General features: G+C 34.2%; 1 protein-coding gene and 1 non-coding gene across 2 annotated transcripts in view; both read right to left on the bottom strand.

The window, feature by feature from the left end:
* Positions 1-26,371, bottom strand: part of PROS1 (protein S) — a 77,486-nt gene that overhangs the window by 26,666 nt on the left and 24,449 nt on the right. Inside the window, exons 4-8 of the mRNA XM_049785722.1 lie at positions 20,200-20,289; positions 18,215-18,337; positions 17,988-18,119; positions 15,036-15,161; positions 8,530-8,651 (exon numbers count right to left, since the gene is read on the bottom strand). Of these exons, the coding sequence (XP_049641679.1) occupies positions 8,530-8,651; positions 15,036-15,161; positions 17,988-18,119; positions 18,215-18,337; positions 20,200-20,289 (593 nt within the window). The remainder of the gene's footprint in view (positions 1-8,529; positions 8,652-15,035; positions 15,162-17,987; positions 18,120-18,214; positions 18,338-20,199; positions 20,290-26,371) is intronic.
* On the bottom strand, positions 23,421-23,531 carry LOC126026894 (U6 spliceosomal RNA). The gene has a single exon (XR_007502089.1). It is a non-coding gene; the product is annotated as a U6 spliceosomal RNA (small nuclear RNA).

A 26,371-nucleotide genomic window follows, 5' to 3' on the forward strand; every position in this document is an offset into this window, starting at 1 on the left:
AGGAGGAAGGAAACCTTGAGAAAATACTAGAGAGAGGCTGATTGGTGAAGGTGGTGTCTAAACCTTGTATGCTTGAAATTTCAACAGCAATGATAAATCATTATGCCTAAATAAAATGGAAAAAATGTATTTTAAAGGCATATTTACTATTCCTTTATAAATCTAAGTATAAAATAATATTTCTCTTCAATAAGAATAAAAATTGCTTGTTATGCCTTCTATTATTTATATTTGGAAATATTTTTAATATTTCATTTTATTATAGTTTAGATAAGATTTTTATAAAAAGTATTAGCATTCAATATTTTGATGTGCAAAAATACTGCATAATTACCACCAACAAAGTTTACAAGATCCTCCACCAAAGCTCATTGCTTCTTTACCCTCAATTCAATCCCATCACTGCTTGATAATGTGTTTTATAATCCAAAGTCAAAGCTTTGTCATTATTTGATAGTCTATGTCCTCGATTCATTTCTCTAGACAAAACATATAAATAAGATAATCTATTTGTCCTACTCCTAACTTATTCACAAAGTATAAGATTTTAGATTTCTTATATATATAATTTTACATAAATATGTATATATATGATATCACTTTGTAATATCTCCTTCATCGTTCAACACCCCATGATGTCAAAAACCTATCATATTTCTGGTGGAGTCTGGGGGTAATGCTGTTCCTCCAGTGGATCATCTTCCCACAACCCCCTCCAGCTCCTTGCCAGTGCATGCTCAGGCTCATTTTTTTGTCCTGGTTGTAGGGTTTTTTATATATCTTTTCCCGGTCATGGGGCTATCCTCCCACTGCTTTACTTTTCTTACTATTGAAAAATATCTTGTCTCTCCAGAGACACTAGTGATGAAAATTAGAAGGACTATTCCATGGTTGGTAGCTTGCCACAAAGAGCACAGTGTGTGGTTAGAGTAGAGAAGGTCTAATAGGAAAGGGCATTCATGGCACCCATTCATTTTGCAGTAGTACAAACCACAATGTCATCGAAGAAATAAAAGAGGGGGTGAGCAAAAGAGAGAGTGATAAAGAGAGAGAAGGGAGAGAGAGAAGTAAAATGGTGGGAGAGGGTGGTGGAAGGGAAGAGGATCTCAGGGAGGGCAAGAGGAAAACTTTTGACATTGGTGATAGGAAATGCGCACTGATGAAGGTAGTTATAATGTGCATGATTGTAACTCAATCATGAACAACTTTATCTGTAATAACAAATGTATTATGAACAAACTAGTAATCATGGTGTTAAAAAAAAGAGCAACCATTCCCACACACAAAAAAACATACAGCATGGCAATCAGATGGTGATAAAAATAAAAAATGATCTAACAGACTATAGAACTGTAGTCCCAGTTTCAACAGGATTAATAAACAATAACAGAGTCCTTAGTGTAATTAATGGCCAAAGATAAGTGGTTTCCTAATTTTTTTTATTAATTTTAGCCTGAGTTTATTTTGCCAGAATCAATCTTTTTAGTTTGATATAGTCCTATTTGTATTTTGATTGTTGTTCTCTTTTTATCGAGATAATCAAATTTGAGGTCCAAATACTGGGAGATTTAACTATTTGTACCTCAATATATTTTATAGACTGATTAAATAATGAGGTATTTAACAAAAATTGAATTAGCATTTGTGTGTCAGTTTCTATTTTTATTTGCATCTCCCTGTTGATTAGTAATGAGGAGCATTTGGTCATATCTTTTGGCAATTTTTAATTCTTCTGTGGGAAAGTGTCTGTTCATTTATTTTCCCCATTTTCTGGTGTGATTAGATTTTTTTTCTTCTTCAGTTCTGTCAGTACCTTGCATATTTCCAATATTAGTTCCTTATCTGATGGGTATTGAGTGAATAGTTTCTCCCATTCTGTGGGTGGCTTTTGCATCCTAGGCACTATTTCCTTTGAGGTGCAGAAGCTTCTCAGTTTAATATAGTCCCATCTGTTTATCTCTGCTACCACTTGTTTGGACAGTGCTGTTTCCTCCTTGAAGATGCCTTTGGACTCAATGTCATGGAGTGTTTTACCTACGAGCTCTTCTATATACCTTATGTTTTTGGATCTGATATCAAGGTCTTTAGTACATTTGGGTTTGACCTCTATGCATGGGGTTAGATGAATGTGAGAAATGGATAGTTTCTTTCCTTCTGTTCTCCTCTTCCTTCTTTCCTTTCTCTCTTCAAGTAGTTATTCAGTTTTAGCAACACAATTTGGTAAAGATTCCCCATGATTCATTTCATGTATTCAGCTCCTTTGTTTAACTGTCTTTAATTCTCCTTAAGCATTAGGGTTTAACTTGACATCCCATAAATCTTTTTGTTTGTTTGTTTGTTTGTTTGTTTTTCAGGCCACACCCATTTGATGCTCAGGGTTTACTCCTGGCTAAGCGCTCAGAAATTGCCCCTGGCTTGGGGGGACCATATGGGGGATCAAACCGCAGTCGCGGTCCTTCCTTGGCTAGCTCTTGCAAGGCAGACACCTTACCTCTAGCGCCACCTCAACGGCCCCACCATAAATCATTTGATAAGGTTGTTTTATTGACTCTTTATAATCCTTTCTGGAGGATCATCATTATGGCAACATGTTCTTTCAATCTATGAATATGAAACATTGTTCTATTTCCTAATATCCTCTTCTATTTCTCACAATAATGACTTATTGTTTTCAATGTATAAGTCTTTTAAATCTCTTCTTCTCAAAGGTCATTCCTGGTTGTGCTCAAGAGACATATCTATTACTTTTATTCTTTTCTCTTCTTTCCTCTCGTCTTCACCTCCCTCTCCCCTCCCCTCCCCTCCCTCATCACCTCTCCTCTCCCCTCTCGTCAGTTCCTTTTCCCTTCCCTCTTCTCTCCTCTCCGCTCTTCTCCAATCCTCTCCACTTGTCTTCTCTTCCTTATCTCTTTGTTTTGCAATAATAAAACAATAGAATTTTTTGGTTTTGATTTTGTAACCTGCTACCTGGCTGCATTGTTTTGGTACCATAGTTTGCCTGAATTTGGCTTCTGGCCCTTGGTTCCCATGGTTGATGTTTGTCAGCTAATATAACATCTGAGTTCAACTGACTCCTGCAATGATTAAAGATTCTTGCTACATATATATCAAATGCCATCTAACTAAGAGGGAGACATGCATTTGCTAGTACATGTTTGAGGGTGGCGGCTTTAATCCAAGGCCTGAATGCATGTGGCATTTTCCTGGGACATTTGCTCTCTGCTGTGGCCTTAGGGATTACATCTCCTCAGGAGTGGCTGTTGACCATTGTGACCAGGGAATAACTGCACCCAGTGTACTTACTGGGTACTGCCAGTTCCCAGATTCTGTCATGCAGGTTCAAACAAAAAAAAAAATGATCCTCTGGGGCCTGAGCGATGGCACAGCGGTAGGGCATTTACCTTGCACGCAGCTGACCCAAGACAGACCGAGATTCAATCCCCTGCATCCCATATGGTTCCCCACGCCAGAAGAAATTCTGAGTGCATTGCCAGGAGTAATCCCTGAGCATCATCAGGTATGGTCCAAAAAAAAAAAAATTAAACCTTTGTGTTTAGTCCTCCACTTTAGGTTGGAGACTTAGTCTGGCATACAGACATTGGGGAATCTTTCTTTAGTTCTTAACTAGCTAGAGCTACAAAATTCATATTGTACAGTAGCTATAAGGCTGGAGTGAGGGGCTCAGGCTGTGACCATAATGGAATGGAGCCAAAATTATAATACATTCAGTAGGGCTATAATACATTCAGAGTTGTGTGGGATTTACCTCTAGAATAGTTACTCCTAGATAGACCAAATATAACTACATGCTTTGATGGATTACTCCAGTTCCAATACTTTTTTTTGATTCATCAAATTTGAATACAGAACTGATTTCTTTAGAGATATTTGCAGTCATCACCTTTGCATGAACTTGTCTAGAGGACTGGATGCACATCAACTCAGTGAAGAAACCTTTCTGGGTAGAGATGACAGACCTATGGGGCAAGGTTCATCTCAATAATGACTATGTTGTGCTCAAGAAAACCTATACATTTCTTCAGATGAAAAGTGTGGTTATAGAGCCAAAGGTCTACAAATACTTTGTAATCAACATCTTCCAGTTTAAAATTGTTCTGTCTGGTGACAGCTTGTTGGTCCCACCTTTTCTTAACCAGTCTCTGTTTTTCCTCTTCACCCAATTCAAAAGAAAATCACTTATGCTATGAACATATGAACTTGTATAAATTTCTGTTTTAGAGTTGAGCCTACCTAAGACATTAGCTATATTGTCTAGTGAATTGGAAAAAGTGGACTGAGGGATGTGTATTGGGCCACATCTGGTGGTCCTCATGACAGACTTCTGGCTCTAGCTCTGTGCTCAGGGGAAATTCTTTGCACTTCTGAAGAACCATAAGTGGGGCAGGGAATAAAATCAGGATCAGTGACATGCAAAGCAAGAGTCTCATTATTATAGTAGTTCTCCAACTCTCCAGTGAATTTCTAATGTTCATCCCAAAATGAAATGTTTGTTTTCGTTTTAATGAACTTTTACTGTTGATTCTAAAGAAACACAGAACTATTTTCTGACATCTGTCTTGGCCACTTGCTCAACCTAAACTCTCCCTAAAAATCATTTCTGTTGATCAGAAATAGGTGGATGAGTCATAAAACTTCATTTATTCACTTATTATATTATTGAACTTTCTGAGAAAAAAATGTGTTGCCTAGATAGTAAAGAAAATTCTGAAAAACCTGGATAGAACAAATATAAATTAAGTATTCTATAAATTATAAATATAAATATAAATTAAGAAATCTAGTTATTTTTCTAAGATTAAAGATAAACATTAAAATGAAAACATGAGTGAAGTTAGAAGAAGGATAAATACAGAATGATCTTTCTTCTTAGCATACAAACTAACATAAAAAAAACATAATGTTCCCAAATTTAACATAAACTGAGAAGTGGTCTTTAGTACAAAACATTTCACTCTGTCAGGGGAAAATTAATAAATAGGATGATGAAACATATAGTAAAGGGACAATAGTGAAGGGAAGATGAGTGTCTAAAAGAGGGTGTTGTATTTGAAATTTTACCTGTGAAAACCTGCCATAATCAATACTATAGATCACAGTGACTAAAATAAAATTTAAAAATACATAAAATTGAAGACTTTTCTTAAGTAAATATATTATAGAGAAATAAATAGATATTTGGTGAGAGGAAGTGTTGTGCACATGGCAATGTCTTAATCTATGTCCAACAATCATTTATTATTTCCTTCCACAGTATCAATAAATATATTTAAAGTACTGTATTTTCCAGCATATAAAATGACTGGACATATAAGATGACCTCCTATTTTTTCTGTTAAAATATAGGGTTTGAAGGCAATAACTTGATCCAAGAACAGAACGTCCTAAAGGTGAGATGAAATTGGAAGATACATAGCCCTTTGACCTATATAAAAACCAAGATTACCAACTACTGAAGACTGACATTGACAGCCAAGACTGGGCAGTACTTACCCTGGGACTAATAAAACAAAAAAAGACCCTAGTTTAGGCTTAGGCCTAGGAGCTGTAAAAAAATCCAAGATCTCCAATCCCAGAGGTCTAACTGTAACAACTGCGATGAAATAGAACTTCTAGAATCATAAATTAAAACCTCTATTCCAGGCTTTGTCCTAGGATCTGTGCAAAAACCGAGACCACCAATTATAAAAGTCTGAGTACAACAAGTGATGGAATAGAAAGTCTAGATCTATAAAGAAAGACTATTCCTAGGCTTTGTCCTATGACCTGTGTAAATACCAACATATTGAGTTAGAGAGGCCTGATTATATCATCCATAACTGAGTAGAAAGATGCCTGACAGCATAAAAAGACCTTGGGGAGAGAAAAAGAGTGTGTACAAAGTCTGTAGTGGTTCTCAGGGTAGTATACTTCAAGGGCAAGAGTGCAGAAAGCCAAAATCTCTTAGGCCAAGGGAATTCCCTTTCTAATTTCCCGAAAACTTACTATGCTTCAGCAAAACAAAAAAAGAAGCACAAACCTTTTTATGTAGTTGCTAGTTGGAATTTTTCTGTTTGTTTTTTATCTTTGTCTGTGTGTGTGTGTGTGTGTGTGTGTGTGCGCGCGCGCGCGCGCCTTTGCTTTTTTGTCTGTTCTTTTTGTTTTGTTTGTGTTTTTTTTGTATTTTTCTTGTTATTATATTGTTGATTTTTGTTTGTTATTTTTTTGTTTTGTTACCTTTTTTTCTTTTTCCCCTTCCTTTTCCTAAATTGATATTTATAACACCTAGAAAGACTCCTCCTAATTTTTTTTTCTTTCTTCTTTTCTTTTTTCTTTTTCTATATGTTCAACAGTACCACATTGCTTGAATCATCTTGTTCAGCCTCATAAATTGAGGGGGGGGAATGAATGGTACCAGGTCCAAAAACTCACATGAACATTTAGTAGAAATAAAAAATGATCAGACCTGAACATGAAACCAAAAGTCAATGACAACAGAATCTATACATAATCCACAGCAAGCTGTACAAGTAGGGGCCAGTTACACTAGTATTCTGGGATGCATGCTGGGAAGAGGGGTGGAGGGAGGACACCACTGGTGCCCCTGATTCACTGTCACTATATACCTTAAATATTAATGTGAAAGATTTGTAATTCACTTCAGCCACAATAAAAATTAAAAAAAAAAAAAACCCTGAAATATATATATAGGGTTAGAGCACCAGGAAGCCATGCTTAGACATGGGTGAAGATATAATATTTATTTTATTTATTTAGTTATTTATTTTGGTTTTTGGGCTACACCTGGTGACACTCAGGAGTTACCCCTGGTGGCTGGATGGGAAGCAACGCTTGGTAACTTAGCTCCTCTGTGTGCCCTCAAATATTAATCAGGACAAGCCGAGGACTGAGTGATGACATCTGGCAGCTGGAAGAGATACGTGGTGAGAGGGGGCGGATGACTTGTCCCTGAAGCTAGAGTAAGTTTCAACTTTTAAGAAGTTTTTCATGGGTTAAAAAGTCATCTTATCGAATGGCTAAAGAAACTGTGGTACATATACACAATGAAATATTATGCAGCTGTCAGGAGAGATGAAGTCATGAAATTTTCCTATACATGGATGTACATGGAATCTATTATGCTGAATGAAATAAGTCAGAGAGAGAAAAAAACACAAAATGGTCTCACTCATCTATGGGTTTTAAGAAAAATGAAAGACATTCTTGCAATAATAATTTTCAGACACAAAAGAGAGAAGGGCTGGAATTTACAGCTCACCTCATGAAGCTCACCACAAACAGGGATGAGTTTAGTTAGAGAAATAACTACATTTTGAACTATCCTAACAATGAGAATGTTTGAGGGTTATAGAAAGCCTGTCTAGAATATAGGCGGGGGTTGGGTGGGGAGGAGGGAGATTTGGGACATTGGTGATGGGAATGTTGCACTGGTGATGGGTGGTGTTCTTTACATACACAATCATGTATGTAATCAAGGTGTTTAAATAAAATATAATGGGGGGGAGTTGTCTTGTACTCTAGAAAATACACTAGTTGGTGCTATGCAACTATAACAAATACTATCATAGTATGAAACTAAATCATAAAACAAACTTTTATGTAGCATGGCATTTCAATGAAATACTACTTAAGTTATTACATATGCCAATTAGCTTTTTTCTTTACCAAAAAGGTAGCATAATATGGAAAAGGGATATTGAATACCAAGACTTGTGTATATTTAGGTGCTTTTGAAAGTGCTATTTGGATGTTTTTTGAAGTCTGTTTCATAATTTTATAAAATCTCACCTTCAATTGTAAAAATAAAAGTGATAAAAATATTGAATTAAGGATCACTAATATGTGACCCTTTCTTGGGAAGGAGAAGATCAGCTTCAAATGTTGACCTGTGACAAAGCAAAAACAAGAACCTATACACAGCATTCCATTTCTGGGTCAATTCTGAATTAAATCTGCACAAGTAATTACAAATTTAAAAAATACAAACATAAAATTAAGTTGTTGCAATTTGGGACTTTAATCCCACAATATAAGATTCTGGCCATTATTTTTATCTATGATTATGTGTTTTGTTTTGTTTTGTTTTACTTTCGATAACATTAAGTTTATACTTGTTTCATGAATATTCAATGCAAGTACCTAAGACATGATCAAACTTGTCAGAGTAGGACAAAGAAATCAGTTACTAGAAAATGTCTTTACTAAAGTTTCTATGGAAGCATGACTTAGGTTTTCTTATACTTTGCAGTTTGTAAACCTGCAAACTACACAAATTATCATTCTCAAAAACCTTTTACCTAAAGTCATTTTTGTTTTTAACACAGTCATTAAGTATCCCTATATTTATGAGCTATAGGATCACAGTTAATGACTGTTAACTATTAAGTTACTTAGATCAAGAGCAATTAAATATAATACATATTAACTCCACTCTCTCAAGCATTTGAAAATAAGTACTTGGATCTTTTAATTTAGGGAGAAAAAAGGAAGTTTAGCGTTGTGAAGAATTACCTCACAACTCTTCTGGTCTTGAGCAAGTATAAATCCTTTCTTCCCATCACAATAACAAGTGTAATTTCCTGGATAATTGACACAGAGTTGAGTACAGATATTCTCAGAACATTCATCCACATCTGGAATAAAAGGGAACATAAAACATAATATCCCCTAAATACTTAAACTAATAGAAAATTGATTTTATATAAGATAATTTAATAAAATAGATCTTATTAAAATATATTTCTGATATCAACTTACACTTGAGTACTTGGCATGAAATTTAAATGAGATACAAGTGTTTCTTTGTGCTCTGCATATGAATGACATAATTCGCTTTTTATCTTTTACTTTCTGACAAACTTGCATGACCCCTCCAATTCCATCTAAGTTAAAAACTCCATTTTTTCTCTTTGCTGAGTAACATTCCATTGAGAATATAGACCACATTATTTTTATTTACTCATCTATTTTTGGTACATGAGTTGTTTTCAAATCTTGACTACTGTAAGAAGTGCTCAGAAAACATGAATGAAGTATAATACTTATTTTATTTATTTATTTATTTTGGTTTTGGGGCCACAGCTTGTGAAAGTCAAGTATTACTCCTGGTTATGCCCTCAGAAATCATTTCTGGCTTGAGGGACCATATGGAACACTGGAGGATCAAACTGTGTTCCATCTTAGGTTAGCAGCGTGCAAGACAAATACCCTACTGCTGAGCCACTGTGCCAGCCCCCAGTATACAAAAACTTTTGAATTAATTTTTGTTCTTTACAGATTTTTAAGAGTAAAATAACATGGTCATATGAATTTATTTGCAATGTTTTAAAATTCTTCAAACTTTTTCCAGAGACATTGACCCATCAAATGGTCACACCAACAGCAAATGAGTTCCTTTTACATGTGGCCCAACCAACACATATTTTTCAGTCTTTGTCGAATAGCTGATAGCTGATTGTCTTTTTTGCCTTGTGCTTCCTTGAAAATCAATAATCATAAATATTTTCATGTGCCCATCTGTCATATTTATGTCTTCTTGGAAGAAATGTGTTTTTGCCCTCCCCCTGTTGATAGGTTGAGTTGTTTGATAATTTTGCTGAGTTTTTCATTGATGTATATATGTTAGATAATAGTTATTTTTATTATATGACATAAACATAATTTTTCTCAATCAAGGGAGTATCTTTTTTATATTTAGTCTCTCTCTTTCACAGTACAGAATCTTTTTAGTTTGATGTAGGTCCAATTGTTTATGCTTTTGTTTTCCTTGTCAACTAGATTGTATCATTGAGCATGACTACTGAAGTCACAATCTTAGAGAGTCCTATCTTTTTCATCGATGCTTTTTATAAAGGTTCACTTAATATTATGGTCTTCAAATACATTTTTGTTTGTTAGTTTAGGACAAACTTGGTGGTTTGTCTATTTACTAATAGATCTGTGTTCAGGGATCACTCCATGAAGGCTCAAGGCACCATATGTATTGCCAGGGATTAAAACTAGATTGACCTAATGTAAACCAGACACCCTACCTGTGTACTATCATTGCAATTCCTTTAAAACATTTATTTTTATTTTTATTTTTTTATATTAATCAAAGTGGATCACAAATCTTTCACAGTAATATTTTAGGTAAATAGTGATAGTGAATCAGGGCGTTCCCACCACCAATATTGTCCTCCCTCCACCCCTATTCCCAGCATGCATCTGATATTCCCCTCTTTTAACCCCCTGGCTGCTAGTATAGATTGTCCTCTTTGTATCTAGTATGTTGTGAATTGGGTATCAATTCTGTTGTCATTGGCTTTGGATTTGGAGCTTAAATTTGAACCTTTTTTTTTATTTCTACTTAATGGACATGTGAGTGTTTGGTCTTGGTACCCTCCACTACTTCCCCCTCCATTTGTGAGGTGGATCTTTTCCTTTTATTTTGTACATAGTTAACAAGTTTTCCTAGCACCACTTGTTGAAAAATCTCTGTTCCACTTCAAACTATCTGTGCTTTTGAGTATATCTCTCTGTTCTCAATTTTATTACATTATTCTAGAGATCTGTCTTTGGTCATTTTTATTATTGTGACTTTGTTGGCTGGAGAGACAGTATAATAGGTAAGATTCTTGGCTTACTTATAGCTGACCCATCCTTAGAATCCTATATGGTCCCCTGAACCCACCAGGAGTGATTCATGAGCACAGAGCAAGGAATAAACTCTGAGTACAGCTGAGTATTGCTCCCCAAATAAAATAAAACAAAATATTATAGCTTTGTAGTAAACGTTAAAGTTTGGGAATTTAATACCTAACAATTTTATTTTCTCAGAATTGATTTGGTTATTTGGGAAATGTTAAAGTTTCATATAAATTTTAGAATTATTTATTCAATTTCTTAAAGAATGTCATGAGAATTATTATGGGGCTTGAATTGCATCAGGAAATCATTATGGAAATTATAGACATGTTAATAATGTTGATCTTTCCAATCTATGAACGAGTATTATGTTCTTGGGCCCTTGTACCTTCTATTTAAAAGTGAGTTCAGTTACTACTGAAACTGAATAGTTTACCTTCTATGATTCTCAGATATTTGAGAATTGTTCTTTTCTTCAGCAAATCAAAAATGGTATAGAAAAGTCCGTGTATTCCCATTGGTGAGATCAGGCCATTTGCATTTAATAAATAAAATCATTTAAAATAAATTAATTACTGTAACCCCACCCCTCATTATTCCTATGTAAGCTTACCTACAAGAAAGACCTCCCATTTCTGGGAGGGGTCTTTGGTAGGTAACAAAAAGGTTTGGCCTCAGGGGCAAAAAGGAATTTGCCTTGATGGAGAAGTAGGATGGAGGTGAAGATGGCTGAGGGGCAAAGTACAATGCAGGGCTGAATTGGAATCCAGCGTAAATGGTTATTATAGGCCACACATGTTGGCCAGGGCAAATAAAGCTGATATTTCTTGAAGCCTACCTGCATGTGAGTTTGCTACCCACTGCGACCACCTCAGAACCACCGGCTCAAGAGGAGGTGGATACACGTGGTCCTGAGCTGAAGGAGAAAGGCCTCCATCACCATCCACCTCCCTCCAAGCCCATCCAAAGGTCTTATTGCAATAATTACTACTGTTTTATGTGGTTTTTATCTTTATAATCTTCATTTACTTGGGATCTTTTTACTTTTATATAAGTTTCTTCAGCTTTTCTTGAAATTCTTCTTTTATGTTCATGAACATCTAAGTATTTTTGTCAGTAAAATTTGCATACCCCATTCAAACTTGAACTATAAGCTAAGTGAATAGAATATACCTGTTTAGATTTCTATTTAGTGCATTAACTATATCATAAAACCTGCCCTATTCTTTAGTACTTGATTGGGAAAAATGGCTGTAAATTTCAAAGCACTTTTGTAAGTAATATTTTGTTTTGTTCTTGCTGCTTTCAAGATTCTTTCTCTATATTTGACCCAGACCACAATAATTACCTTGTGTCTTGGTAATTTTCTTTTTAGGTTGATTCTGTTTGGGATTTTTTTTTTTTTTTTGGTTCCTGCCAGTAAAGGTATGGGTTGATCCAAAGATTTGGGAAACTCTTAGCTAGTTCTTCTACCAAAGCTGCTTCTATATTTTCTCCTTCTGTTATATCTTGAACTTCTCTAATTCATATATTGTTTTTTGTGGTTGCTTTATAATTCTCTAATATGTTCTTTATTTTATGCCTACCCCCCATTTTTAATGATTTCTTGCTTCCTGAAGCAAATATTATATTCCTCTTCCTCTGATTCTGTAAGTAAGCTGCTTGCTTATATCTTTTGGTGGTTTTTTTTTTTTTTTCAGTATTTCTATTATGCTCTTCAGAGCAGTGATTTTTGATCTAAGAAGTTTTTTTTGTTTGTTTGTTTGTTGTGCTATCTCTTACTTTGTTGGAGCACTCTTCTATTGTTTCTTCAGTTTGGAATAGCTTAGCTATTGTCACTTTGAAATTTTCATCAGAGAGTTGATAGCTCTTGTGTAATTGGGACCACTCCCCAAATTTTTGGAGGAGTTCACATCCAGTGGCACTCAGGGCTTACTCCTGGCTCTGTGCTAGAAATTGTTCCTGGCAGGCACAGTTGACCATATAGGATGCCAGGATTAGAAACAATGTCCATCCTGAATCGACTTCATGCAAGGCAAACACCCTACAGCTGTGCGATCTCTCTGGCCCCCATTCCCACATTTTTGAGGTCATCCATTAATGTGAGAGAATGACTAAGCTTTCACATTGTGCCTGGTGTGAGACAACATAACTCTTCCTTTGGTTTTGTCCTGAAGCCAAGAGATGGTCTGTTTGTGTTGGCTGTACCTAGGTCAGGGTCTAAACTAGTAGTGAGAAATAGCTGGCAAACCAGACTGTCACACTCTCACCTGGCATGATGTAGATTCTGACACTATTCTTCATAGTTATTTCTACTGGCAAAAAAGTACAGATTTATAGGGGGAAAATATAATTTTTCGAGAGTAATAATTTTGTATGAGAAGGTGGGTCATCAAACTCTCGAGAGAATAAAGAATTTTTAAATGTATTTTGAAAATAGTATTGATTTAAACAAATTTACAGCTGCTAAAATATCTGTGAAGATCTCAAAGTTTTGGAGAGGGAGTAGGGAAACATTATTGCTCAATATTTACAGAGCTATTTTTTGGTACAAGTTTTGGCAACAATGCTAATGATTATATGACACAATATAAATATCAATGAATTTTTTTATTTAAATGACTTTAAAAAGGATGATTATTTATACAATAGATCAAACTACTAATTTGGTTTGATTGATTTTATTATATTTATTTTAGATTTTGGGGTCACATCACCTGTACTCATGAACATTTCTGGTGATTCTCAGGGGACCATATACAGTGACTGAGATAAACTGGTGAGCTGTGTGCAAGGCAAGTGTCCTACCATTATACTACTACTACCACTCTCTATCCATCTGATTTGGTTCATTTTAGTTATGGTATTAAATTAATTTGAGGGGGCCAGAGCTGTGGCACAGAGCAGTAAAGCATCTGCCTTGCACAGTCCAATCCTTCGGTGTCCCATATTGTCCCCCAAGCCAGGAGCGATTGCTGAGCACATAACCAGGAGTAACCCCTGAGTGTCACTGGGTGTGGCCCCCAAAAATAAAAATATAATAATAATTTTGAATTTTTAAAGGAGTTTATATGAGGTAACTTGTAAATATTCTTTTTATTCCTCTAATAGCCTATTTGCCACATATGCCTGGCATGTATGCCTTTTTACTTTAGGGTGCATTTGACCATTTTGGGAAATTACCTATACATCCATACTTAGGATATATACTTAGTTTTTTCTACTTTAAAGACACCTGTGTTCTCTCTTGTACATATCTTTTTCACTCTTTATCTTTCAGTCTCTCTTACTCTTTCTCTCCCCCTCTTAAATATGTTTCTTTCAATGAAGGTATTTTACTTCAAAATAAAATGTACTTGATTTTTAACTTTTTTTTTTTTTTGGTTTTTGGGTCACACCTGGCAGTGCTTAGGGATTACTCCTAACTCCAGGGCTCAGAAATTGCTCCTGGCAGGCTCGGGGGACCATATGGGATGCCGGGATTTAAACCAACAACCTTCTGCATGATAGGCAAACACATTACCTCCATGCTATCTCTCCAGCCCCCATTTTTAACATTTTAGACAACATGATTTAAGAATGAGTCCACATGGGCCTCACACCCAAAGGAATAACTAAACAGTACTTCTCAAATTTGCAGAGTTCAGTTAGTTATCTCTTGATTTAAAAATCTTTTGTGTATTTAATTATAGCAGAATAATTATGCACATAAAGATCACATAATGCTAATTATTCTAACACTCTTCTTAAAATAATTTTTCTTTTCTTGAGAATAAATGTCATAGTAATAAGTAGGCAGAAATTTATTAGAAAAGACTGAGGTCCCAAACCACCAACATTTTACCACCTCCTATGACTTTTAAACTGTCTTTATTTTGCATCTGTGTACTTTTCCTTTCTATTGCAATTCTTTATTATCTTTCAGTTTTATTTGAATAGGTAAGGACTTATTTACTTTGCTTTATTCATGAATGAGAATTTAACTCATATTGAAGTTAGAAGAAAATAGAAAAATGCATAATTTTAAATCTAAGGATCATGTATCTTACATATCATTACTCTGGAAAGAAACCAGTGATTATTTCACTGATTCAGCTATATCACAGATTTTTCCATGTTAAAAAATAAGATTGTTCATGTCGAATGCTTTTATTTTGAAATCAGTTTTCTTTTCTTTTTTGCTTTTCTGTCATACCCGGCAGCGCTCAGGGGTTACTCCTGGCTCTATGCTCAGAAATCGCTCCTGGCAGGCTCAGGGATGCAGGGATTAGAACCACCAACCTTCTGCATGCAAGGCAAACACCTTACCTCCGTGCTATCTCTCCAGCCCCTAAAATCAGTTTTCAAACCCACTCTCTTAACCATTAGCAATTATATTGTCATAATTCTACCTTCACACGATTTTGATATGGGATTGAATTTGTAGCCTTCAGCACATTCACATTCAAAGTATCCTGGGATATTTTTGCACACAGCTGTTCCACAAATATCAGGTTTTATAGCGCATTCATCCACATCTACAAAGAAAACCAAAATATTAATTTTTCTCATGGCAAAGAACCTTTGATTTGTGTCTCCTGGATCTAGTTTAACATGTGGAATAAGACAACAAAGTTACCTGGGAATAACAAATATTAAATCTGTCACTGTAGTTTACTTCACTAAATATCATTTTTAAAAGGCATGTGGAATTTCCTTAATATTTATCATGTTCCTTTGCATTTAATAAAAGGTTTATCTTCTTATCTACTAGAATATAATATAAAATAAAGAAAATTAGCATACTATTAGTATAAGTTAAGAAAACATGGTCTCACGACCAGAGCGATGGCGCAACGTTAGGGCATTTGCCTTGCATATGGCTGACCACATGTGGTTGGACTGCAGTTTGATCCCTGTATTCCACGTGGTCCCCCAAGCAAGAAGCGATTTCTGAGCTCATCATCTGAGGTGGCCCAAAAACAAAATAAAAAAGAAAACATGGTTTCAAATATATATTAATTGACTTAATTACCATAAATATAAAAATAAATTTAAATGGCAGGGCTCATCATTCTTTCCTTTAGTTCTGGAAATTAATAATAGCTATATCTGCATTATTTTATTATTGAATACAATATATTTATTTCAAGTAAGATTGAATAAGATCTCAAAGTATTTATAAAGCTAAAGTTTACATATTTTAATTCTAAACTAACATTCCAGAAACTTATATAAAGAAAGTAAGAAACAGAATTGTTGACAACTAGTTGCCAGATAAACACCTGTAAGAAAAATAAAACAATTCACAAAATTAGTTCATTGAAATATGAACTATACATAAATTCTTTTTGTTCCTTCAGAGTAAGACAAGTGAAAAATTAAAAGGGGGCTGGAGAGATAGGTCAGTGTTTAGGAGTGCAAGCTTTGCATGTCTAGGAACTCAGTTCAAAACTTGGGCCTACTGGGCCCTCTAAGTACTACCAGAGTTTGTTGGCACTGCAGTATAGGAGCAATTTGCATACTCAAAGTCTGGCACTGAACCTCAGTGAAGTATCTCTGGAAATAGCCTTAGAAGACCCTGAGCACTACTCAGAAACACCCACCCCAAAAAACAGATAATACATTTTCTATTTTTAAATGTTTTTGAGGGGGACATTCAAATCCAGCTTTTGCTCAGGGGTTACTCCTGGATTTGAGCTCAGAAATCGCCCCTGGCAGGCACGGGGGACCATATGGGATGCAGGGTTTTGAACCACTGTCCTTCTGCATGGAAGGCAAACATCCTACCTCCATGTTATCTCTCCAGCCCCCTCAATTTTCAAATGTTACGAGTTCAATTTTTTTCACAGCCTAATAGAACCAAAAAAACAAAACAAAACCCAGAATTAGTGTCATTTAAAGAAAAATATTTTTAGTCTTTACTGGATCAGTGTCATTATCCTGGTTGTGATATTGTATCATAGTTTTATAAAGTGAATAAATTGAGTATGGGAATATTGACTAAAAAACTATTTTAATAGGGTATTGTAAATTTATTTCAAGCAACAATTACCTGAGATACTTTGTTATTTTAAAATGTGTTATAAAATGTATATCTTGAATGAAAGGGAAAATATATGACTAAAATATTTTGTTTTGTGACATATTGAGTGAATTGCTTAAATCATAAGAATTCAAGTTAGAGCATTGTGACTTTATGACTCTACTGACATTCAGTGTTTAGTGAAAACTTTTCTTCTTACTGCATAAGGCATTTATTGGCAGATTTACCCCAAATACAACCACATCTCAGAAAAGGCTTTATTGTAACACACATTCTCCTATTGGATGCATGCCCTATCAATTAGACACTAAGGACAAAGATTACATAAATAAATATATGAGCATATACTTTTGTCATCAATGACATTAATTTTTATAAAAAGGACATTTTCCAAAATGTATATACTATATTAACTTAATGGATAAAGATTGCTTTTCCGGGAGTCCAGTTTGGTTTTGGACCCACACTTGGTAGTGTTCAATGCTTACACTTGAACAAATGTAGTGAAGGGAATCAAACCCAGATTGTATATATGCAAGATAGACATCCCATCGATGCTACAATCTCTCTAGTCCCTATAGATATTATTTAAACTAAAAACATGTCACTTGTGTTTCAAGAAAAATATTTAATATTTAAATAAGCAAGTACATATGTTGCTTTTTATATTTTTGTTTGTTTGGAGTTTTTTTGGGGGGGAAGTTGGATACACAGTAATGCTCAGGAGTTACTCCTGGCTATTCGCTCAAAAATTGCTCCTGGCTAGGGGGATCATACGGGACAATGGGGGTTGAACCAGGCCCATCCTGGATCTGCCACATGCAAAGCAAACATCCTACCATTGTAGGGTAACACCCTAAGTGTTACTTTTTTAAGGAAGGCAAATGGTACCCTGTATTGTGACAGATTTTAATATTTAGGGTTCTAGTGATGCTGGTATTCTAATAGTTTTATTATTCATCATTTGTCTAAAGTACTATAGAATGTTTGAAGAAGAGCTTTCCCTTATACTTGAACACAAGACTCATCACACCACCAAAGTTCCAATATAATCCTATATTCTAGATTTTTAACTGAATTGGGGGGTGTTGGGCCACACCTGGCGGTACTCTGGGGTTACTCCTGGCTCTACACTCAGAAATCGCTCCTGGCAGGCTCAAGGGACCATATGGGAAGCTGGTTATAGAACTCAAGTCTATGCTGGGTTGGCAGTAGCATGCAAGGCAAATTCCCTACCTTTGTCCTCTGGCTCCCTGAAACTGAATTTTTAACTTACTCAGTTAAAATTTTTATTCTTATTCTAACTTCTTGTTCTTACCTTTACATTCTTTCGTATTTGTAGGCATAATATAACCACTTCTACAGGAACAATGGTAACTTCCAGGTGTATTATCACATATCTGGTCACAACCTCCATTGATATATGAGGGATCTTTGCATTCATTTATATCTAAATAGGGAAAATCAATTATAATTTATATCACATTGAGTTTTCAGATAATCTTTCCTAAGGCCAATCTAAATGATCCAACTTATTAGACATACCAATTTCACACCTCTCTCCTTGCCAGCCTGGCTTGCAAAAGCAAGTGAATGAAGCCAGGCCATCTTTGCACTTTCTATATCCATCTTCATTGCATGGCATTGGATTACACTGGTCAGGAATGGCTGTAAAAATAAATATCTATTTAATTTATATCATATGCCATTTAAATATGTAAGTATATGCCCTTTAATGTAAATTCTGTACTGAAGCATTAAAATCATTGAAAAAATCATAGTTCCTTTCTCCAAAAAAATACCTTTTCATTGAAAACTGAATCCATTATATAAATCACTATAATTATTTTGCAAAAACATACTTTTATATTTACAAAGGTAAATAGTGATCTTTTGTTACTGTAATGAAGGCATATATTTCCTTATTGGTTCTTAAAAACAATTCCATAATGTAGACAACAAAAATAAGACTATTAATACTACCATTTTCAGCAGAAAAACAGAAGTCAGTGCTTCTATCTCATGCTAAACTATCTAAAGGCACCAATTTATCTTCTTGCTTTTAAATAAATAAGACCTTTGTCAAATAGTAAAAAGAAAAGTTTTAAGACATTGGACAAAAGGTAGCAGTAATTACTGAGAAATTTTTTTTATAAAATGTCATGGCCACTTTAAGTTGTCATAATTTTGTGGTCTTCTCCCCTTATTATATATTAAAATTTATAATTTCTTATATACTCTTTAAAATTTCTTCTACAAAACAACAGAATAGCTTCTTCAGCTAGCTTTCTGTAAATTCCTTCCATACTTTAAAACCTTTTTTTTTGCATAAGTCAATTAGAAGTTTTTTTATCAATGGTGGGAGAGGTTTAACCTAGCCCCTAATTACTAAAATTTTATAAAAACAGTTCCTCATAAAAATATTAACTTTTGAAATATAGTAATAAATTAGTTAGTACTTAAAAATCCAATTTAAAAAACAAGGTAATAAAAAGACAGTTATTAAATTATTATCTTGTTCTTTTTTAAAAGATGTGAACCAAATGTGTGTTTGTGTGTTTAGGCAAATTGTTTTACTTATGTAACTTTAACCACTTCTAGATTAGGAAAAAATGCAGTTACATTAATGCCTAGATAATGTCAATACTGTACATAAAGTGTTTATTTTTAAGTACCCAAAGTGACATTTACTCTTTCATCTTTGTTTTTTCTCCATTGGAAAGTGGCAAGTACAAATAACTAATTTGGGTAGTATGTGTTCCTCAGAGAGAGAGAAAGTAAATATAGTATAACAAAGCAATTTTCTATTTCTATTATTGATTAAAAATTTAAGAGAATAAACAAGAGTATACTTTAAAGTATTAATAACAATATTAACATTTGATCACACAACTTGGTCACACAAGAACAGTCAATATAAAACTGTTGAAAATAAAATTGTGAAGTCAATGACCATAAATAATTTTTTTGAAATATAGCAACTCAAAATTTAGGTGACAAACTCCTCTTGAGAAACAGTTCAACTGAAAATTGATCTTTCAAATGCAAATTTGAGGAAACCTCTTTGCTAAGCTACAATCCTTAAATAGTTCATTTATAGATTTTTAAAGCAAAGGCAGACTTTACTTGCAGGTCGTTATTTTGTTTAGTTTTAATGAAAACAAGTTAATTTCACAAATTTGAGTTCACAGTTCACCTGATGTATACTGCACACATATTTAAAAGATGTTTCTACCTTTGTTGTATATAATCCTTTGTCTTTTTTTAAAAAATTGAAAAATTGTCACTAACATAGAACATAGCCAAAAACAACATACACTTATTAATAAATAAGAACTTATAAATAATTTCTAATTATTTAGTCATTTACTATTTTAATCTACAGCTAAGTTAATTTTACCTATAACTAAGTTATCTCTCTTTAGAATCTTCTTATGGTGCATCTTTATAGAAATTAAAATTATGAGTGAGTCAAATTCAGTTTGCTACAACACAAAAACCCAACACTAAAGAATAGTTGGGATAATTACCACTGACACAGCTTCTTAGTTCAGGAGAAATAACAGTGGTTGTCTGATGTGTCTGATCAGATGCTCCATCTCTGAAGGAGCGAAGACAAGCTGAAAATAAAAATAAAGGTAATTTTTAGATACACTTAATTTTATACAAAATAATGTAAGCTATTATCTAGAGGGAGAGGATTCAGCATTTGAAGTACCAACCATATCTACCTTTTTGAAAAATTGAAATTCATACGTAAAATTACAATCAATGCAATAGTATAAAAAATATATTTATGGAGGTGCCTCTGGAAAAGAGACATATGGCCTAAAATGAAAAAGATCTGGAATCAGCAGGAAAGTTGAAGGCCATATACATCTATATTCTTAATTATACTTGTAGAGATCTAAAAACACTTCAATTATAAACTAATGCATAATTTCAGAAAAATACCAATAATTAAATCAATAGAATGAATTAGTGTTTCTCATTGCTGTAAGCAATTTACAGTCTCTTACTGTTTCATAAAAAATAATATAACATACCATAAGGTATATAGAATAACACATCAGTAAAATACTCCATGACATTGAGACTAAAGGCATCTTCAAGGAGGAAACTGCACTTTTCAAACAAATGGAAGCAGAGATCAACAGATGGGACGATATTAAGCTGAGAAGATTCTGCACCTCAAAAGAAATAGTGCCCAGGATACAAGAGCCACACACCGAGTGAGAGAAACTATTCACCCAACACCCATTAGATAAGGGGCTAATGTTCAAAATATACAAGGCACTGACAGAACTTTACAAGAAAAAAATATCTAATCCCATCAAAAAATGGAGAGAAGAAATGAACAGACACTTCGATAAAAAAGAAATACAAGTGTCCAAAAGGCACATGAAAAAATGCTCCTAGTCACTGATCATCAGGGAAATGCAAATCAAAACAATGATGAGATACCATCTCACACCACAGAGATTGGCATACATCACAAAGAATGAGAACAATCAGTGCTGGCAGGGATGTGGAGAGAAAGGAACTTTTATCCACTGCTGGTGAGAATGCCATCTAGTCCAACCTCTATGGAAAGCGATATGGAGATTCCTCCAGAATCTGGAAATTGAGCTCCCATTCGACCCAGCTATTCCACTCCTAGGGATATACCCTAAGAACACAAGAATACAATACAAAAACCCCTTCCTCACACCTATGTTTATTGCAGCACTATTCACAATAGCCAGGCTCTGGAAACAACCAATATGCCCTTCAACAGATGAATGGCTAAAGAAACTGTGGTACATATACACAATGGAATATTATGCAGCTGTCAGGAGAGATGAAGTCATGAAATTTTCCTATACATGGATGTACATGGAATCTATCATGCTGAGTAAAATAAGTCAGAGGGAGAGAGAGAGATGCAGAATAGTCTCATTCATCTATGAGTTTTAAGAAAAATAAAAGTCATTTTTGCAACAATCCTCAGAGACAATGAGAGGAGGGCTGGAACTTCCAGCTCACTTCATGAAGCTCACCATAAAAAGTGCTGAGTGCAGTTATAGAAATAACTACACAGAGAACTATCATAATCATGTGAATGAATGAGGGAACTGGAAAGCCTGTCTAGAGTACAGGTGGGGGTGGGATGGGGTGGGATGGTTGGAGATTTGGGACATTGGTGGTGGGAATGTTGCACTGGTGAAAGGGGGTGTCCTTTACATGACTGAAACCTAATCACAATCATATATGTAATCAAGATGTTTAAATAAAGAAAAATAAATAAATAAAAGAATTACATTTCATTGGTGTTTTATTTATACTATAATTCAGTTGAGTATGATCAATAAAGTATCAATACAGTTATATCTGAAGATTAACTAATTAATGATTAGAACTATATCTCATTCTCTGACTTTCTGAAGGTCAGTAGAGAGCAGTCAAAGAGTAAACCCATCAATAAATTATGCTTAGAACCTAAAAAAAATAATATAACATTATTTGCCTTAATAAGCAACCTGAATTTTTTATTTTACATCTAAATCTGTGAAACCAGATATAGAAAAACCTGCTGAAAATGACAACTAAGATAATAATGATAAAATGCCAAGAGTTCATTGACTACTAGTGGTACAACCTTTCTCAATAGTTACTGAAGATGGCAATATACCATAAAGACAGAGAAAGACAGATAGAAATTAGTTTACTCAGAATCAGTAACCTACTGAAAAGGTGCTGTTTTGGCTTTGTGCTATGTAATCTCCAACCCCTAGCATTTGTAGCTCAAAATGATTATTCTATTTTGCACATGATTTGTGAGACAATTTTTAGGAAAAGGTTTGTTTGGAACCTTTCTCCCTGGTGCATATGGGTCTGCTTGGAGGGTTGGGATGGAGAAGCTATCCAACCAATAAGGAGACATTTTATCACTTCCACAGCATTCTGTTGATTAAAGCAGCCCCAGGTTTTGCCCAGTTTTAAATGAAAAAACAGTTTAGAAGATATGTTCCTTAAAGTGATGGTGAGTAGAAGATGTCACTGCAGAAGAATGAAAAATCAGATGAATGAGTTTGCTGCCAGTTTTGGGAGATTCAATTACTACTTAAAGGTTTATTTGTGAATTAGTTACTTAATGCTGTTGTGGTATCAGTAGTAAATGAACAAAAAATATGGTTTATTGTTGTAAAGATCAGATATCTAAAAAGTGTCAGAAGAGTGATGTAGGCTTAGAAGACAATATTCTTTTTCCTTAACTTTTTCAGAATCTAGAAGCCACTTCACTCCTTGCTCATGAACCAATTCTAACAATATTACCAACCCCTCCTTTTCCATTACTTTTATGCATAGGTCTTAATACCAATTCTTATTTCCTGCTTTCTTCATGAGGACCTTAATCATTAATCCAGGATAATTTCCTGATTTATTCTTGCAAATCTATGTACTTTATATCATTCACAGATTCTGCAGAAAGACAATGACATCATTGGTATGCAGATGGGGCACATTATTAAGTCAACCATGAAAGGTTAGAATAAATATCTAAAAACATGATTGTATACTTGAGGGTAAAATGCAGCCTAAATAATTTTAGGATTTCAGTATTCTTTAAAAATTTCTTTAAGTTTGAAAAAAAAAACCTAAGTATGGATTTCGATGAGATACAGAAAATGGCTTTGATTGAGATTTAATTTGTTTGTTTGATATTTGTATAACAAAGTTCTGCATTTCTTCCTATGAAATTATAGATACTAGATATTTTCTAAGATGCAGTCATATTATTTGTGTGTCATCTTCTGCAGGAACCATGCTAATTTTCTCTGTATCATTCCAATTTTAGTATATGTACTGCTGAAGCGAGCACAAGATGTAGTCATATTATTAAGTTTCAAATTACATTTCCATATTGCTGCTTATAGTATTTTATATTCATTGTTTTATGAGTATATTTTAATAAGCTATTGCTATATCTTTATCATATGGGTGTAAATTCAAAAACGTTTAGGTTGATAACATCTTCTCTTTTTAGTTTATACTTTGTATTTTGGCATTTTCTTTCCCTTTTTATTGATTATTCTACACAGATATCAGTCCAGTTTACGAATATTGACAAAGAAAATAACTACAGTCTAATTTTTTCCTCTTACATCTAACTTTTATATGTTTTCTTCTCCTGGAGCACACCAAATAATACATGGAGTTTACTCCTGAATTTCTGCTCAGAAATGACTCTTAGCAGGTAGGCTCAGCGACCTATATGTGGTAATAGGAATCAACCCCAAGACAATTGCTTGCAAGACAAGTACTCTATGCTGTAGCATATCTCTGGACCAATATATTCTTACTTCTTTTTGTTTTTGTTTTTCGGGTCACATCCAGCAGTGCTCAGAGGTTACTCCTGTCTCTATACTCAGAAATCACTACTTGCAGGCTCGAGGGACCATATGGAATGCCAGGATTCAAAACACCGTCCGTCTGCATGCAAGGCAAATGCCCTACCTGCATGCTATCTCTCCATCCCCCTTTACTTTTCATTTTTAACTATTGTTCTTTCTTTATTTATTTATTTTTGGTTTTTGGGCCACACCCAGTGACACTCAGGGGTTACTCCTGAATATGCTCTCAGAAATCGCTCCTGGCTTGGTGGGTCATATGGGACTCCGGGGGATCAAACCACAGTCCATCCTAGGCTAGCGCAGGCAAGGCAGACAGCTTACTACTTGTGCCACAGCTTCGGCTCCTTGTTCTATATTTTTTTAAATAATCGTTTTGATTTGAATGTTTAGGACATTTTTTAAACACTCCAAATCCCACAAAGAAAGTAGGTCAAGAGAACCTTCAGACTTCCCATGATTTCTCATAATTCTTTATTCTATTTTGCTAATAATAGTGCCTGGAATTTAAGTGTTACATGTAAACACTTATAATGCTTATGTATAGGTTCAAAATTTAACATTCTTCCTAAGAAGATCCTCTCCCATGGATATAATCTCCATCTTATCTAATAATATTTGAATGGTCTCTGTAAGAGATAAATAAAAAACTAAATCATATACAAATATGTTTATATAATAAAATCCAAAATATATGTTTCTAAATTTTATGTTCTCAAAACAGTACAAGGAATTTGTAGGTATACTTATTTTACTACAGGTAGCTCCTGTCTATGCTGTTATACTTAATAAAAGTATTGTCATGTTTACATAGTATAAATCAAAACAGGGAAGTTTTTTTTAAGAGTTATTGGCCTAAACAAAATACTTTAAGTTCCAGGAAAGTATAGTGTATTTAGGTAAAGTGTTTCTTTATTGCTTCTGTTTTGTTTTTAATTCTTTTTCTTAACAACAGAGCTCATTGCATGTGTCTACATAAAATATAAAAAGTGAATCAAAAAATAAACAATATCAAGCTAGTGCTAGCACAGAAAAAAGGGACTTGCTTTGCAGGCAGCTAATCAAATTTCTATCCCCAGCACCAGAAATGGCCTCCAGAGTTCAGTCAGGAGCAATACTTGAGGACAGAGCCAGAAAAGGAAAAGCCTTGAGTACTCACTGCATGTGGTCAAAAAGTAAAAATAATACTAATAATCTCTATTTTGTTTTATGAGTAAAAATATTATTAACAATATATTATGTTTAACATATGTTTTAATATAACAACATATATATATGCTTATTTAAAAATCTAAAACACTCTAAAATTTAAAACAAATAGTGTTTATATAAATATAAAACCTTTAAAGTAAAATAAGTATAAAAAGTATAAATACTTTTGGTCTGGGGTTAAAACCAGCATCTTCAATTCTTTCCCCTTTTCTGCTAACAAATAGAAAAAGCAAAGAAAAGCCTCTTTACTCTAACTCCAAAAGAAAACTGAATAAAATTAAAGAAAGGTGATAGGGATAACGGCAGAAAAAAAAGAATATATTTTACCTTTAGAACTTACTCTACAAGACATATTACTGTACTAAAATGTATTTATTTTTGGGTTTGAGCAGAGGCACAGAGGTAGGGCATTTGTCTTGTATGTGGCTAACCTAGGACAGACCGTGGTCCTATCCCCCAGCGTCCCATATGATCCCCCAAGCCAGGAGTGATTTCTGAGCACATAGCCAGGTGTAACTCCTGAGCGTCACCGGGTGTGGCTCCCCCCCAAAAAACCAAATAATAAAATGTATTTATTTTTATCCAAATGTATTCTGTGACTACAATACAGGTTCATTACATGAATCTAGGAACTAGAGACTAATTCAATTTTAAAGCAAGTTTATAGATTTTATTTCCTAAAGAACAGCTTGCTTATAATTATAAAACACTTCAATAATACTAAAAATTGAAAAGCTGTGATAGTTATGATAGTCTGTCTTCTTGGTACTTTTTGGGAGCAAGGGTTGAGGATCTAGATCATACTCCTGGCTTTGTGCTCAGGAGTCACTTCTGGCTCAGCTCAGAGACTATATGCTATGCCAGGGAATAAAATGGAATCAGACACATGCAAAGATGCTTTAACTTCTGTACTAGTTTTCTTTCTATGTAAAATTAAATCTTGTTTTGCTAACTTCTGCACTTGAACATATGTTAGGATGTGAATTTGAGCATTAAAATTTAGTTTTAGAATGTGAGTGAAAAACTACAATGTTTTGTTGTTGTTGAATAAATAGTTGTATGTTGTTAACCAGAAAGGAGAGATAAAGGAAGTCTTAAA

The sequence above is a fragment of the Suncus etruscus genome, chromosome 13 (genome assembly GCF_024139225.1).
Source record: "Suncus etruscus isolate mSunEtr1 chromosome 13, mSunEtr1.pri.cur, whole genome shotgun sequence".
Lineage (NCBI taxonomy): Eukaryota > Metazoa > Chordata > Mammalia > Eulipotyphla > Soricidae > Suncus > Suncus etruscus.